This window comes from Hippocampus guttulatus, chromosome 7 (assembly GCF_054856545.1).
Source record: "Hippocampus guttulatus isolate MCC_2025c chromosome 7, RoL_Hgut_1.0, whole genome shotgun sequence".
Lineage (NCBI taxonomy): Eukaryota > Metazoa > Chordata > Actinopteri > Syngnathiformes > Syngnathidae > Hippocampus > Hippocampus guttulatus.
In genome coordinates, this window is record NC_141267.1 from 20,004,360 (window position 1) to 20,018,870 (window position 14,511).

At 45.4% G+C, this 14,511-nt stretch overlaps 1 protein-coding gene across 2 annotated transcripts; it reads right to left on the reverse strand.

Moving 5' to 3' along the window:
• Positions 1-14: 14 nt before the first annotated feature.
• On the reverse strand, positions 15-14,384 carry tnni3k (TNNI3 interacting kinase). Of its 2 annotated transcripts, XM_086115156.1 has the most exons (29): positions 14,214-14,384; positions 13,622-13,789; positions 13,407-13,499; positions 12,438-12,503; positions 10,458-10,511; positions 9,084-9,192; positions 8,895-8,980; positions 8,347-8,444; positions 8,155-8,265; positions 7,974-8,072; positions 7,685-7,823; positions 7,403-7,547; positions 7,223-7,327; positions 7,054-7,148; positions 6,760-6,909; positions 5,953-6,036; positions 5,824-5,880; positions 5,185-5,277; positions 5,053-5,110; positions 4,788-4,982; positions 4,114-4,218; positions 3,951-4,003; positions 3,306-3,358; positions 2,709-2,841; positions 1,868-1,977; positions 1,716-1,775; positions 1,388-1,557; positions 708-787; positions 15-500 (listed from the first exon to the last, which is right to left on the reverse strand). In XM_086115156.1, exons 1-29 carry the CDS (start codon positions 14,305-14,307, stop codon positions 421-423), a joined length of 2,943 nt encoding a protein of 980 aa, XP_085971282.1. In that variant the 5' UTR covers positions 14,308-14,384; the 3' UTR covers positions 15-420. The 2 variants fall into 2 exon arrangements, with proteins under 2 accessions (XP_085971282.1, XP_085971281.1); XM_086115155.1 differs by lacking the exons at positions 12,438-12,503; positions 13,407-13,499; positions 13,622-13,789; positions 14,214-14,384 and adding an exon at positions 10,760-11,099 and having other exon boundaries at positions 5,824-6,036.
• Positions 14,385-14,511: the final 127 nt, after the last annotated feature.

Genomic DNA, 14,511 nt, shown 5'->3' on the forward strand with positions numbered 1-14,511 from the left:
GCTTAAAAAAAACATTTAAGCTTGTTAGAACACATTTTATTCCATGGCAGCTCCCGCTGTCACAAAAAAAAAAAAAGATAAAACTTCATAACAGTATATGAAGCTATAAAACGATCTGTCTCTTCTTCTGTGCAGTTAAAACCGCACCTTTTTCCAATGGAGCTCAGTGCTGCCCAGAATGTTGTGGCACAACATGGTACTACACTAAACGTGAACAACTAAATCCCATTTAAAAATTCGCTTACAATTCGACAAATAAATATAATAAATGTACCCATCACAGATTTTACTGATTATGATTTAAAAAAAAGAGCAACATGATAAACAGTTAAAGGTAAGGCTCGATGAAAAATGAACCGTGAGTGCAAACTAATCACCAGCACAACCATTCAAGTAGCCTGACCTCCAAGTCAAAAAGTGTTAGTTACTGTCTTCAAAGCTTCCATTGCTGCTGAAGGAGGAGCAAAATCGCATGGTGCTCATGGGATCGGACACATAACCTGCAAAACAAAAAAGAACATGAAAATATTCGATCGCTGCAGCCTACCGTGGCAGGGGTAATAAATGTATAGAAGTAAACTGTACTTCGTGGACGATATATTGTATACCATCAAATATATGAATGCATTTTTTACAACCAAATCTTATTCGTTGGTGATATGACAAATCAATATTGCGCCGTTACAATTGCACAGCAGTGGACAAACCGTTGCGATCGATGGGGGAAAACTGCATGCTCCTTCTTATTTCCTCCAAGGAGAGGCCGCCAGATGCGCGCCTCCGCTCACTGAAAGTCAAAAATGAACCAAATCAAATAGTTTGAAAAGTCGGCCTCACGATGGATCAGTGCTGAAGTCCAAACATAACCGTGATCACACTTTCCTCCCCCCTCTCCCGCTCACATTTACTACTAATCGGTGACCTACTCAAAATGATATTCTGTATTCCAACGGTGGTTTAGCACTTGAATCCCTAATAATGCCTCAGGGAAAACTTCAATGATGAATTGATCAATAATCAATACTATTGGCACAAATAGAAGTAAAATTTCACTGCAGGCCCCATGGAGACGCGGGGCCAATTCTGCTTAAGTGCATCCCGATGACTCGCCCTTGCTGCCCTTTGTTGTCTGTTTGGTATCCAAGCAACTCCACGTGCCAACTGTTGCCGTAATTCTCTTCCTGCCTGAGCAATTGTAAAAACGAGAGCTTAGAGTTTGCCAAAAGGTTGTACAAATAACAGCAACAAAGCAACAGTTTGAGGTGACGGGAAGAACAAAAAAACATTACAGATGATAGAGGACAATGGCTTTCAAATCCGTTTCACAATTCTCAGTTTGGGGGTTCAAATAAAAGCGGGCTTCCAGATTTCGGTCATTTCTTCTCACCTCTGGCTCCAGAAGGCGTAGGCTCGAGTGTTGAGTGCGTACTCCAGCTCGAACCTGGACCGCAGCGCGGCTACGTGACCCCGACTGGGCCCAGCTCGGGCGAGAAGGCAGTCCGAGGACGAGGAAGGCGACAGGGAGCCGCTGCTGTTACTGGAGGCGGGTGACATCAGCTTTTGGACGCAGAAAAACAAGGATGTAGGATTGGCATATTTGGCAGGCACGGAGATGATGATCATTTAAAAATAATATTAATAATAAATAATAATAATAATAATAATATTAATGATGTCTTCAATAAATGGCGCAGACATTTTTGTCCATAGTGTACCTCAACGTTGCATAAGCACTCCTCCAGGTTGGTGACTACTTCAGAAAACTCTGGGCGGTCCTGAAATGAGACATTAGATCGTTAGTAGTTGTCAAAAATGGATCGATTATAAATAATATATAAATACATAAATAAAACATACTGTACTGTACCTCTGGACATGCGTTCCATCCCCTCATCAGAAGTGCAGAGATGGGTTTGGGGATGGAGTAGCCAACAGGAGGGCGGATGTGATGGTAGGCCATGTCTGCTGCTGCGGCAGCTGAGGACAGCAAGACAGACACTGCTCAGTGCCAAGTCCTGGTCCAGGCCGGACTCCCCCCCCCCCGTGCCCCTTGCTCTTTCTCTCTGTGGTAGTGTGCATACCAGGGGTAGAAATGTCTTGGAATTTAGTTTATGAGGTTTTTTTTTTTAATTTATTATATTTATTTTTTTCAATGTTTTAATTTAGATTTTATGACTGTATTTTCCACACTATAAAGCGCACCTAAAAGCATCGAATTTTCACAAGAGGCGACAGTACGCCTTAAAATCCAACGCGCCTTATATATGGATCAATGTTTGGATTTCTTGGACGTGGTATTTTTAAAATGTTCTGTAAAGCGCTTTGTTACAGCTACAGCGGTTGTGAAGGCTCTATACAAATAAAGCTGTATTGTATTGTATTCCCTTTAGCGTGGCTCCATCTAGTGGATACATAATGCAACCTCAGCCACGATTGGAAATTCTATTTCTCTGCGTCTTATCATGTGGTGCGCCCAAAATATGAAAACAGTTTTAAAATAGGTCGGTCATCGAAGGTGCGCCTTATACTCCGAAGCGCTTTATAGTGCGGAAAATATGGTGATTTTGGTATCAGTTTCTTTATTATTTTGTGCATTTCTTGAGCGCAAGGTTTAAGAAAAGCATCACTACAGATACAGACAGACAGACAGACACACACACACACACACAACGACATGAGGGCGAAAAAATAAAATAAAATAAAATTACCAGGCTTCAAGTGTGCAAAAGGAATTTCTCCAGTCAGCAGCTCCCACAGACAGAGGGCATAGCTGAACATGTCTGCCTTGACTGAGTAGCGTGTGCACTGAGTGAAGACCTCGGGAGCCATCCATCGCAGGTTCTATACACACACACACACACACACACACACACACACACACACACACACACACACACACACAAAGACAGGCGTCTCATTAAAAAAAAAAAAAGCCATAATGGCACATTTGAAAATGCACACAGGTGCAGTTACTCTGTCAAACAATGCATTTATGCCAAGGGAAACCGTTTCGTACAACAGGCGGCTCTCCAGAGACGCAACGCGCTCGACACCAAACTGCAGGCTAAGCATCCTGGGTCGTGATGAATCATCACGGCGAGACAAATTCTGCACGAAAGGCAGTTTGCTGCCGCTGGGTAACCGATCGCAGGTGCAGGCAGGCCCACGGTTAGCCAAAGAAAACGCAGGTGGCGGGCCGTGCATTTTTTTACTTGGCTCTTCAGACGGAGAATCATCCAATTCTATCCAACTCTTCAAAGCATGTCATGGTTACAGATTGGCATGGCAACGAAGGTGTGACCTACCCCCGGCTGCTTGGTCATGTTGTCCTCATCGACAGATTGAAGGAATCTGGATTCTGCAGACAGAAAATCTGTTTTCAGTGTTTAGCATTAAAGAGATTTCGTGGAGGCACCCGATAGATAAATAAATAAACTGACGAGCTCTGCAAGTACTATCATGATGGCCACCATTAAAATCAACAATTGAAAGGCTAGAGGGGGCCACAATTTTTCATTGGAGTTACCTGGGGGAGGGCACATAGGATGCACTTGCTAACCAGATGTGTGGCAAAAATGGACAAAATACGTTCATACATGCAAAATACTGTATATGCTGCTGATATATTTCAGATCGACAAATATTTGATGTTTAGCGGCAATGTTGAGAAGAGGATTTGGTGCACGTAAAAGAAAAAAAAAGTTTGAAAACCATTGGAAGAGAGAGGGGGGTTAATGGAGCAGCCACAGAGAGGGTCCTAAAATTCCAGATTTTCAAAATAAAACTGATGATGTTCACATTCACTTACACATTCTCTCTCCCTCAGAATCACTCTCTCACTCACACACACCGTGGACTAGAAAAGTTTGGACAGCCCTGCTGTAGACTGTCCATAGGTGTGAGTTGCCCCTGCTATTTTGTTCCATGGTGACCAGACAAACAAGCGTTACCTCCAAAATCAGCCACCACGGCATGTCCGTCTTCATAAAGAAGAATATTGTGACTGCAAAGGAGCACACGTGTCACTGACAACAACATCGCTATGCATTAGGGCTGGGCCATGTGTGTGTGTGTGTGTGTGTGTGTGTGTGTGTGTCTGAGAGAGACCCATGCCTGTTTAGATCTCGGTGGATGATGGGCTGGGTGAGGTTGTGCAGGTACTCCATCCCCTTGGCCACGTCCATGGCAATGATGAGCTTGGACTGCAGATCAATCAGCCTGTCCATTGACACATCATTAAAGCGCCAGCGAATTTTCCGCCGGATCAATGCCTTACCCCTTGCCAATCACAGACAGCTCTTAAAAACCGCCCGGTCGATCGGGCGAAGTGCACCTGGGCACGCAGTTAGCACTCCATCCCGATCGATGACCATTGCCACGAAAGTGGAAGAATTGGTGGTGGGGGCGGGGGGGGTTGCTTCCAGGGATGATAATGAGACCGTCTGACTGCTTTGTTGTGAAAACATGCTCTTCTTGTGTACCGCCTTAACTCTCTATCCCATTGGAAGTTTATTGTCAAACTAAACATCAAACTAAGAGAGTTACAGTTTGTGTATTTAAAACCACCACAGCGTTTGCCTTTAGTAAAGTCCACTTAGCCGAGTGTTAACAAGCAAGGCAAAATACCGTAGACGGCATACAACACAAATGTAGTTTTGTTATTTTTGTGGGCAGGGGTAGAACGTATGAACTGCATTTCCATCCACTGAATCGGTAATGCTAATTGAAGATATGAGTATTTTGAATAATGAGTCCAGCTGAAGGACGCAAGCGGCCGCCTCCCTCACCTCTTCTGCTCATGCAACAGCGCGAAGAGCGAGCCCCCCGAGATGTACTGGGTGACGATGGCGAACTGGCTGGGGTCGTCCAGACAGGCGCCCACAAACTGGATGATGCACGGGTGGTTGAGGCGACACAGGATGGACACCTCTCGGCAGAACATGTCCACGTCTGACTTGGAGCAGTACGTGTTGGCTCGGTAGCTGCACGCGACGGCCGAAGCGTCAGAAGAGCGGGAGGCGGAGGAGAAAAGTCCACGAGGTGGAGATTTACCGTTTAATTGCGACTATTTTGTTCCGGCACTTGCCTTTGTAAACCCTGCCGAAGGAGCCTGTGAGTGAAATAGAGTTAGACTATTGCAAGATTGAAGCAAAAACAAAAAAAAAAAAAAAGAAAAAAAGTTACCAGATCCAATGATTTCATTAAATTCCAACTCGGAGAGCTGAAGATGGAAATGAGAGGGGAGGCTGGCCCTGAGTAGAAGAACTTCAGCTTTCTCTGAAATGAAACACAGTGAACATTTTTCGGTTTCTGGATCGTTAATTGTTTGGAGCACAGATGTCAAACTCGTGGCTCGGGGGCCAGATCCGGCCCGCCACATCATTTTATGTGGCCCGCGAAAGCAAATCAAAAATGTCAACTTCTATGATGATTGTTAAAATCTGTACCAAGATTTCAACTTCTCATATGTAATAAATAAGTAAGATATTGTAAGAATTTTCTTGTTGCCAAAATCCCTTATTACACCAATTTAACAATCGCTCAGTGAACCAATATTCTTGACTTCTTTATATGTTTTCACAGTCATAACGGGAAACAGTCACTCCAATGTGGCCCGCGACAAAAGTGAGTTTGACACCCCTGGTTTAGAGAAATACCTCACACATTTGTGGGTAAACACCATTCAATTTTTTTTAACCCAATATTTATATTTTTGATGGTCTTTCTGAAATGCAAAAAAGCGACACGCGAGTGGCGGAAGAAAGTAACAATGAGACAGTTGTTGTACTCGTGCATGAGGGAAAACCAGCTCCACCTCGTTACCTTTCGTCATGCTCTTGATCTTCCCCAGAGGGGACGGGACAGAAACGTACGAGCCATCTGGAAAACAGTGGCCAAATTGAGATGCTTTCACGCGGCTGTTTGTGTGGCGTCGTTGATTTTTGGACTCACCCCCGCCCGGCTGCGAGTACTCATTGCAGGGAGAGTCGTCAGGACGCTTGTAGTGCTTCAGCAAAGTGACGATGGCATCGTGACCTGGGGTGGGAAGCGGCATAGAAAGAGCACCATTGAGCAATTTTCCTTTGTGACTGGGGGGGGGGGGGGGGGGGGGGGTGACAAGCGCATGTGTTGAAATACAAAGTTCAGAAATGATCAAATGTGAATGTGAAGAATGAAACAAGTGTAGACACTTTTTTTTTGCTTCAATTCAATGGACATTGTGCCGCTCCTTCTGCAGTGGCACTAAACACCTTGAGGGCGCTTTTTTTTCCCAAGAATTATATGCCAGACTGCTTCTTGTTGTGAAGGTGCAACAGTCAATCGATTAATCGACAACTAATTATCAAATTAATTGCAAATGATTTTTTTTATATACAGTATATACTGTATATGTTTTTCAAATGCTTGGAATTTCAGGAGCAGATTTCCATAGTCCTCCAGGAAAGCAAACTGGTTCTTTGTGTGACACCAAAATAAAACACTGGCTAGTAATTTGGAAAACAACGATTTTTCCCTATTTTCTGACATGTTACGGAAGGGTCAGTAACTGAATCGTAATTTATGCTTGAGCAATTTATACACTGTCAGTTGGAAATAATTTCCTATTTTTTATTCTTAACAAAAGGATGTAAATTATAATGTGTTAAAAAAAATCTGATTAATCGAAAAAAATAATCAACAGATTTTTTTTTTTTTTTTAATGGTTGATTAAAGCCCTGTTGTGATGTGAGTTGTGTTCACTGGGCCCCGTACGGTCACCTTTCTCATAAGCCCACATGAGGCAGGTCTGCTCATCCTTCTCCCCGCTGGACCGGCTCGGATCGCAGGCCACCAGGTTCATGTCGGCCCCGTTGTCCAGCAGGAACTGCACCAGGCGGATGTGTCCGTGGAAACAGGCGCTGTGCAGGGCTGGAGGCCAACACGGTGAACATCGTAGCCACGTAGCAAGGAATGAACAGTCAACCCATGCGATACTGTGTTTTTTGGGGGGGGGGGGTTCTACTGCGGCATTATTACAAGCAAGAAGACGTGGCAGAGGAAAAAGAAAATCACCTGTGTGTCCATCTCTGCCCTGATGGTTGATGCTCATGGCATTTTGGCTCAACAAAAACTTGACCACCTCCAGGTCCTTGCCATAGGTGCAAGCACTGAGACAAGACAGGAAAAGCATCAGGACTTAGGGGACAGTCGCTATTTATAGAAAGATGGACAATGCCAGAACCTGTGCAGTGACGTTTCGCTGAAAATATTCTCCTTGATGAGACTCTCAGCACCAGAGAGCTGGATAATCTCCTTCACGACGTCGTATTTGCCATTGTAGCAGGCCCTGCGGAGGGAGGACGACACGTCAAACGGTGGGCTGTGGAGCAACGGGGATAATCGAGAGCGGCGGCCACTTTACAGATGTAACGGCGTGTCGCCGTAGATGTTGGTGGCGTGCGCCTGTGCGTCAAAATTGCCCTGAAGGAGGAAGCGCACGACCTCAGAGTGGCCGAAGCGGGCGCAGAAGTGGAGCGGCACGTGGTCCTCGTTGTCCTGCGCGTTCACTGGACGCAGTCAGACATGCAAACACACGCACGGACACACATTGCGTGGTACCTTTTAATATGAAAATGTGTTCCCTTTTAATATTAATATGAGTGCCATCATTTGTAACATTAAAGTGTCATGAAAAACAATGTACCATTCGCTTTTCCCCCTTCCCCAACCAGAAGCGCAATGATGTCAAGGAAACCCTTGGCAGCGGCCAGATGCAGCGGACGGTCACCCACCTCGCCGCTGGCGTTCACGTCGGCGCCAAATTTGAGCAGCAGTTTGGTGAGCTAGTAAGACAAGATACAACGGAGAAAATGATTTACTCACCGATGAGCTGTCAGGAGTCAGTACGGCACTCAGTGGCATTTTTTTCCAAATCATTCAGCCCTGAATGGACAGCGATGACAGACCTCGAACTAAAAATCGATGGGATTTACCTGCTCGTTGCCATTATAGGCGGCGATATGAAGCGGGGTGAAAAAAACAGCATCCTGGACATTAACGGAAGCTCCGTGCTGGAGGAGAATATCAGTCGCCTGCGCACACACGCACCCGCCCGTCAGCTAAGCCGGCGAAAAAGGCCGCAGATGAGTTCCTCTCGCCTTGGCGCTCTCTCACCTCCATGTGTCCGGCCAAGGTGGCGACATGCAGGGCGGTGAGGGCTCCGTAGCCCAGCTGCTGCACGTCCGAGCCCCCGTGGAGGAGGGCGGTGAGCAGCTCGCCGTTGTCCTAACGGCCATGCAGCCAAAAGAATCGACATGTCTGCGCTTGTCCAGCTTTCGGGTACAAGGACGTGCATTTTGGGTTCACCTTATACGCAGCCAAGTGGAGCGCGGTGAATCCATTCTTGGTCAGTCTGGAGGGACGGAGACCTTTGACCATCAAAGAGCTGATGTGTCCCTTGTTACCTGGACACGTACCCAGGAAAATATAACGTTGCAGAGTACATCAAAAAGTCTACACATCCCTGTTAACTCATTCAGTACCAGCCAATGGACCAAGTCTGAAAAGATGTTTAAAAACGTCATTGGGAGTGAATGAGTTAATAACCACTCTTACAATTGTCACGTCGACAAACGCCGTTGATAAATTACTACTTTCCTATTAGTCAGAGCACACGCCCCATTTTGTTGCATCTTGTGTGGTGACGCAAAGAGGACAAAAAAATACCAGGAGATATATTCCGTAGCAAAAAAAAAAAAAAAAACAGCAATAGGGGAATATATGAATTGGCTTTGAACAGGGCCGACTTTAAAACCAAAAGGTTGTCCTCAGATAAGTCGTGACTAATCTGTCCTTCCACTCCAACATAGTGTTTTGTTGACAAGTTATTAATAGAATGTGGCGGCCCTGCATACCTTTGCACACGCAGCAGAGATGCAGCAGCGACAGGCCTTTCTCTGTCCGGTAGTTCAAGTTCACCTTCTGAAACGCCTCGTCGGAGCTGAATCACAGAGGGGAGACGTTTTTTTGGTTTTTTTCCCCGTTTTTAAGTCAACATTGCTCGGCTGTGAGGCCAGCCAGGAAAGTAGGCAAAAACAGACGACCTGAATGCAAGTTTGAGGTCCACGAGCTCGCTGTCTTTGAGCTGGAGGTCATCTTCCAGCTTCTCCAGAATCACCGAGTACGACTCGCTCACCTTTTTCTTCCACTCATCTTAAGACAAAATGACTTTGTCATCAGTTATTCAGAACGTGTGCAGGTTTATGAGATATTAAGAAAAAGAAACCAGACAAATAATTGTACATTTCCAAGATGAATGTAGTTCAAAATAATCAACAAACAATTTAAACTGTAATTAAATAATTTAAACTCAAATTAAGGAATTCAAAGTCATGGTTTGAATTCCTCGGACTAATAAAGCTCTGATGTTCTAGTAGGGTTTTCCCGACATTTTTGTCACCACATCGAACCCATTTTGATTTCTTGGCTGGAAACTCTGCCCTCGTTTTAGTGTCTTATTTACGTTTTTTTTTTGGTTTCTAAATGATGTCACATTTAATTAGGTTGCGTTCAATTTGCATTTATGTGCAGTACGTTCTTTCCGCTGCCACTGTGGTCTTTAAATAAAACCGAGTTGCGCAGAGAGAAACAGTCATTTCACATTCACACCTATGTGTTTAGTTTAGAGTTGGTAATGAACCTAAGAAGCAAAGAATTTTTCGAATTTTAACCGTGATCACGATTTTTGATGCTGCAATTACATTTACCTGTTGCCAAATTTTACATTTCAAACGCTGCCTACCTCATGAAGCGCTTTCTCAAATAGTAGTCAGCCAACCACCAGGGGGCAATAGCACCCGCCTCGGTTATGGCAAGAGAAGAAAGTACAGCAAAAAAGAAAAAAAAATTAATTGGAGAAGAGAATCATTGCGGTGAGGAGCTCGTGCCCCAAAAGCGATCAGCGTCCGTTATTTGGCCTTATTTCAGATTTAGGGCAAACTACAAGTAAACAAGATAATATTATAATTTTAGATAGATAGAAGATAATAATTTGACAATTAAGTTCAATAGCATATTTGTTCAGTTAGCCCTTAGTAAATTCTTGGCTATTTTTTACAAATTATGTTTTATTCGAAAATGATAATCCACCGCTTTCATTTTACGCCAAAAACTGTTTACATATCGGGTTGTTGAAAAGCAGTGAAGTAAAACTACAGCTGTTTCCACAATGAATAAATCTAAATAAAATCGATCTAAATAATCGTGATGATCATTTTGGTCATAATTGTGCACCACCGAGATGGGAATGTGGGAGGGTACCTCGAGTACAGGGACGACACGCAAACTCCGGATCTGACCCTGAGCCTCAAAACTGTGTGGCAGACCAGTCAACCACTCATCCACTGTGCTCCTGTTGTAGAATCAATCATATCCCAAAAACACAAAATCTCTCACCCAACAGTCTTGTATTATATTACCTGTACACGTCTGCGATGGTCTGGATTTGTAGTTCCCCATTGATGAGTCAAGTCCTGGATGTGGGTAGCGAACAGGCCGTCAGTCATACAATCGCTCCCCTCGACCACAATTGCACGCGTCCAGATAAAGAAGGGATCATGGCGGCGGGCTAAAAATAAGAACGGCCAAACAAACTCCGACAACTGATCTCCCTTCATCACCACGACACGTGTGTGTGTGTGTGTGTGTGTGTGTGGGCATGACATAGGTACTCCTTGTATTGTGAGGTCATATTTCAGTTTCACCGTGGCAGGGTTCTTACTTTCGACACCTGGATTTCTCCATCTCTGGATATCTGTGGTCGGGGGTGCCAGCTGTACAAAACAGACAAATGCCCCTTTGGTGTGTGCATAAATGATCTCGCCGAAGGACACTTCAGTCAGACTCAGGTTGCATTTGAGCCGTCTCCTTGCACTCAAGAGTTTATTCAATTATATGTCTCATGAGCCTCAAAGTGCTTGTCCCGTCTCTCGTCGACTCAGAGGTTAACATTTTTCCCTTGACGCTCGCCTCTTGCCCAAAGACTACCGTTCACCTACGACTCTGAAGAGGATAAGCAGTCGAAAACGGATACACTCGAACTCAACGAATGAACTCTTAACCGCTTCATGATCTCTGTGTGATGTCATCATAGAGCCTCTTTCTGAAGTCCAGCATCACCTGCAGGTTCTTCCACTGCAGAGCTTCGTGCATTGATATTCGTTTAACGTCCTTGGGTAAGGGGCAGGCGCTTCCGCCCAGGATGGCTCGCAACATGTCGAGCGTTGCGGAAAACGAGCGTTCTTGGTCCTCGCAAACGGGAAACAAACAAGCGGTCCACAAACTACAGCCGGACGCATCGCCGGAGAACCGCAAGTCACGGCGGTCCAGTCCCCAGAGGGACACGCAGGCTTCAAGAGTCACGCCCAAAAGAGTCAACGCTTCCATGGAGGCGGAAGCTGTCACGCAGCTTTTCAAGTTGTCGTTAATTCCGAAGGCGACGGTTACAAAGCCAGTTTTGTCCCGATGGGTCACGTACAGCGAATGCATGAAGACCCCATCCGGCACCGAGGCACCGGGACCGACCCAGCAGCTGCTGACCACTGAATCCCGACCGACGGACACGCCCTCTCCCAGTCTGGAGTACTCCAGCACCGATCCGGCCCCAACAGAACAACTTGGACTCAGGACGCTGTGCATCACGCAGAACGCCGCATCTGCCTTTGCATTCGGGTGCACGCTGAACGCAGAAGGACGGAGACCCAGTTGGCTCTTCAGATCATCATCCTTGGTGAGATGGAAGAGGTATTCCGTCGTGGTCCCGATGTGATAAAACTTGGAGTTATTCAGTAGAATCACGTTAAGCGCCGTCCCGCGAAGAATCCGGAAAATCTTCTGGCGGATTTCCACCAGGCCGTCGTTCTCTTTGGTGACGTTAGCCGCGTTGCGGGTATATTCTACGGAGGCCCGCGGGCCTAACGCCTGCAGGAAATCGCCGTACGCGTCAATCTCGCATTCCAACGGTCCGATCTCCCCGAGCACGCCAAGGAGACGCTGCGACGTATCAAAGTCCACATAGTAGGTGCTGTCCGTGTAGACAAACTCGGCGTCAGATAGAGGAAAACAATCGATTGTCCTTTGACAAACGGCGCCCATGTTTCGCATCGTGGCAACGCTTGGTTTGTGAAGGAAGCGCAAGCAGGTTCGATTTTCCATTGCAGACCATTCCGAGTCCTCACGTGGCTTCAAAACAAACACGCCGTGGGTGGTGCCGATGGAAAGCGGGGAGGGGTGGGCTAAAGCCGTGAACCCCGGCTTGTCGAACGCGACGCTCTCGTGCCCGGCGACGCTGTAGAGCTCGATGTCGTCGGCGCAGGTTACCAGCACGCCGGGCTTCATGCGACAGGGGAAATCCACATACGTGGCCAGTTTGAGCTCCAGCATCTGGTAGAGGGGCTCACCCAGCGGCATGGCCGTGAAGATCTTCCCGAGGGCACTGGCACTGGGCAGGCGCTGACTCCAACCACCTGGGGGAACATTCAACCATTAAAAACGGTTCACTTTCTTGTGGGGAAAGAGTCGTTAGACATGACGAATCCAGTGGCGGGCCGTGCATTTGGTACCTCCCGTGGTTCAATAGACTGATCTGGGGATGTTTTTTTTTTGTTTTGTTCCCCCCCTCCAAGCGCTTACAGCAAATAGTTTAGGTCTTGTCAAAGTGGGTAGTAAGTTCAAGTGAGTGTAAACCGGGTAGCAAAATTATTGCGAAATCCCAACGTTATTTATTACACATGACAATTTGACATTTCGGTATGGATTTTAGCAAGTTGACGCACATGATTTGCTTTTGCGGGCCAAATAAAATGACCTGGCGGGCCGGATCTGGCCCCTGGGTCTTGAGTTTGACACCTGTGATGTACCGCAACAGATGGATTTTTTTTTTTTCCTGAAACATCCAAATTACAAATTAGACCATCTTGCGCAAGCTTTTATACTGTTGGTCAAAAAAAAAGAAAATATCTCAAATTTACCTGATGTGCTAGGAAAAACTAAAGGCATTTTTTAAATAAATACATTTCGGAATACAGAAAGACATCCCCGATTAAAATGAGCTGCTGACAAGTGTTACTGAATGCGTTAACGTGTACGATCACTACAGACGTGCTTGGCTAGTCGCAGTTGGCTAGATGAAAATTTTGCGCCAACTAAGCGATCAATCAGAAGATGGAAAAATGCTGATGTCATCGAGGCCTTGTGAGGCTAAATTTTGATTCTGATTGGTAAAAGATACAGTGCAGTTGCTAATATAGTTCAAGTTACCTCAGCACTACCGATTCTGAAGGCCCTGAGCAGATTATGGCATAGAGGTTAAATTTTTAAACCCACAGAGAAGCCCCACATGACCGCCCACCACTGGATTTCTCACCGACCTGCATGGATCAGGATGACTCTCATCCTGCAAAGAGTCTTGCCATGGATGTCACTGAGGCGCTGGAGAGTGTGCAGAGTGGAGCCGCCGTTGCCTAGAGTACACAAGTATTGTCCCTTTTAGTTTGTACAAAATACAAATCAAAACAATCTCATGTTCACTGAAGACTTTTGTGAGTATTAAATACAAACATTCACATCAATGGAGCACACTCACCTATTTTACACCCGGGTGGATCCGGGAAGACCATATAGTGAACTCCAAGCGGGAGTTCTTTCCGGTCCACTTTCAACTTAATCTGAAGCTCATAAGCATCTTTCTGCTTCTCGTCCGCCGCAGTCACGACCACCGTGTCCCAAAATTCACCGCGTGCGACCTCTCGGCCTTGAGGTAGATCACATGGCAGAATGTTATTGGCATATCATCAACCCGTTGTCTTGCTTTGGTATTTTGGCATCCATAGTAGGTCTGTGTGTAAACTATCAAACCGGCATATTTAGTCACCTCTTTTCTAGATGATTCCATTAATATCAGTGTAACTTTCCCACGGAAAATAATAACGTTATGACTGCGTAAAAAACGATTGTGGACAAAATCTTAATGCAAAAGAATTTGAGATTTTAGTGAAAAAAATATAAGCCATGATGTCAGACAAGTGACAAGAAACAACCCCCCATACAAAAAAATAAAATAAAATGTGCTTTTAGTTTGACAGACAACGATATGGTCCACGATGAAAACACGTTTGTCATCGCTTTATCTAAAACACACTTTAAATTATGGTTGGGAAGCTTGAGTGGAAACTTACCACGCAAACGGTTGAATTTTCTCAGTTTTTCTGTAGTTGCCATTTGCAACTTTCGGGCACAGTCTTGATTGACGTTGTTAGCTTCCGTGTCCATTTGTTATGCGTTAAATGAGTCTTGATATCAAGCCTTAACTTCAGCTCGCCGACCACTTTCTGTTTTACTTCCTGGTTTTTCTGTCACGTGACCGCGCTATGCCGCGATCTTGTCAAATGCAAACGTTCGTTAAAATGACCGCCGTAAAAACAAATTACCATGAATTTTTGATAATCAACTATTTCTGAATATTCTTTAATTAAT

Bases quoted from the DNA above. Each gene is read 5' to 3' on its own strand.
- tnni3k (XM_086115156.1), bottom strand. From the start codon at position 14,307: ATGGACACGGAAGCTAACAACGTCAATCAAGACTGTGCCCGAAAGTTG. The intron at 3,359-3,950 runs GTAACGCTTGTT...TTCTGTCTGCAG, and splicing joins CGTGGTGGCTGATTTTGGAG to AATCCAGATTCCTTCAATCT. The intron at 1,776-1,867 runs GTACAGTACAGT...GTCTCATTTCAG, and splicing joins GATGGAACGCATGTCCAGAG to GACCGCCCAGAGTTTTCTGA.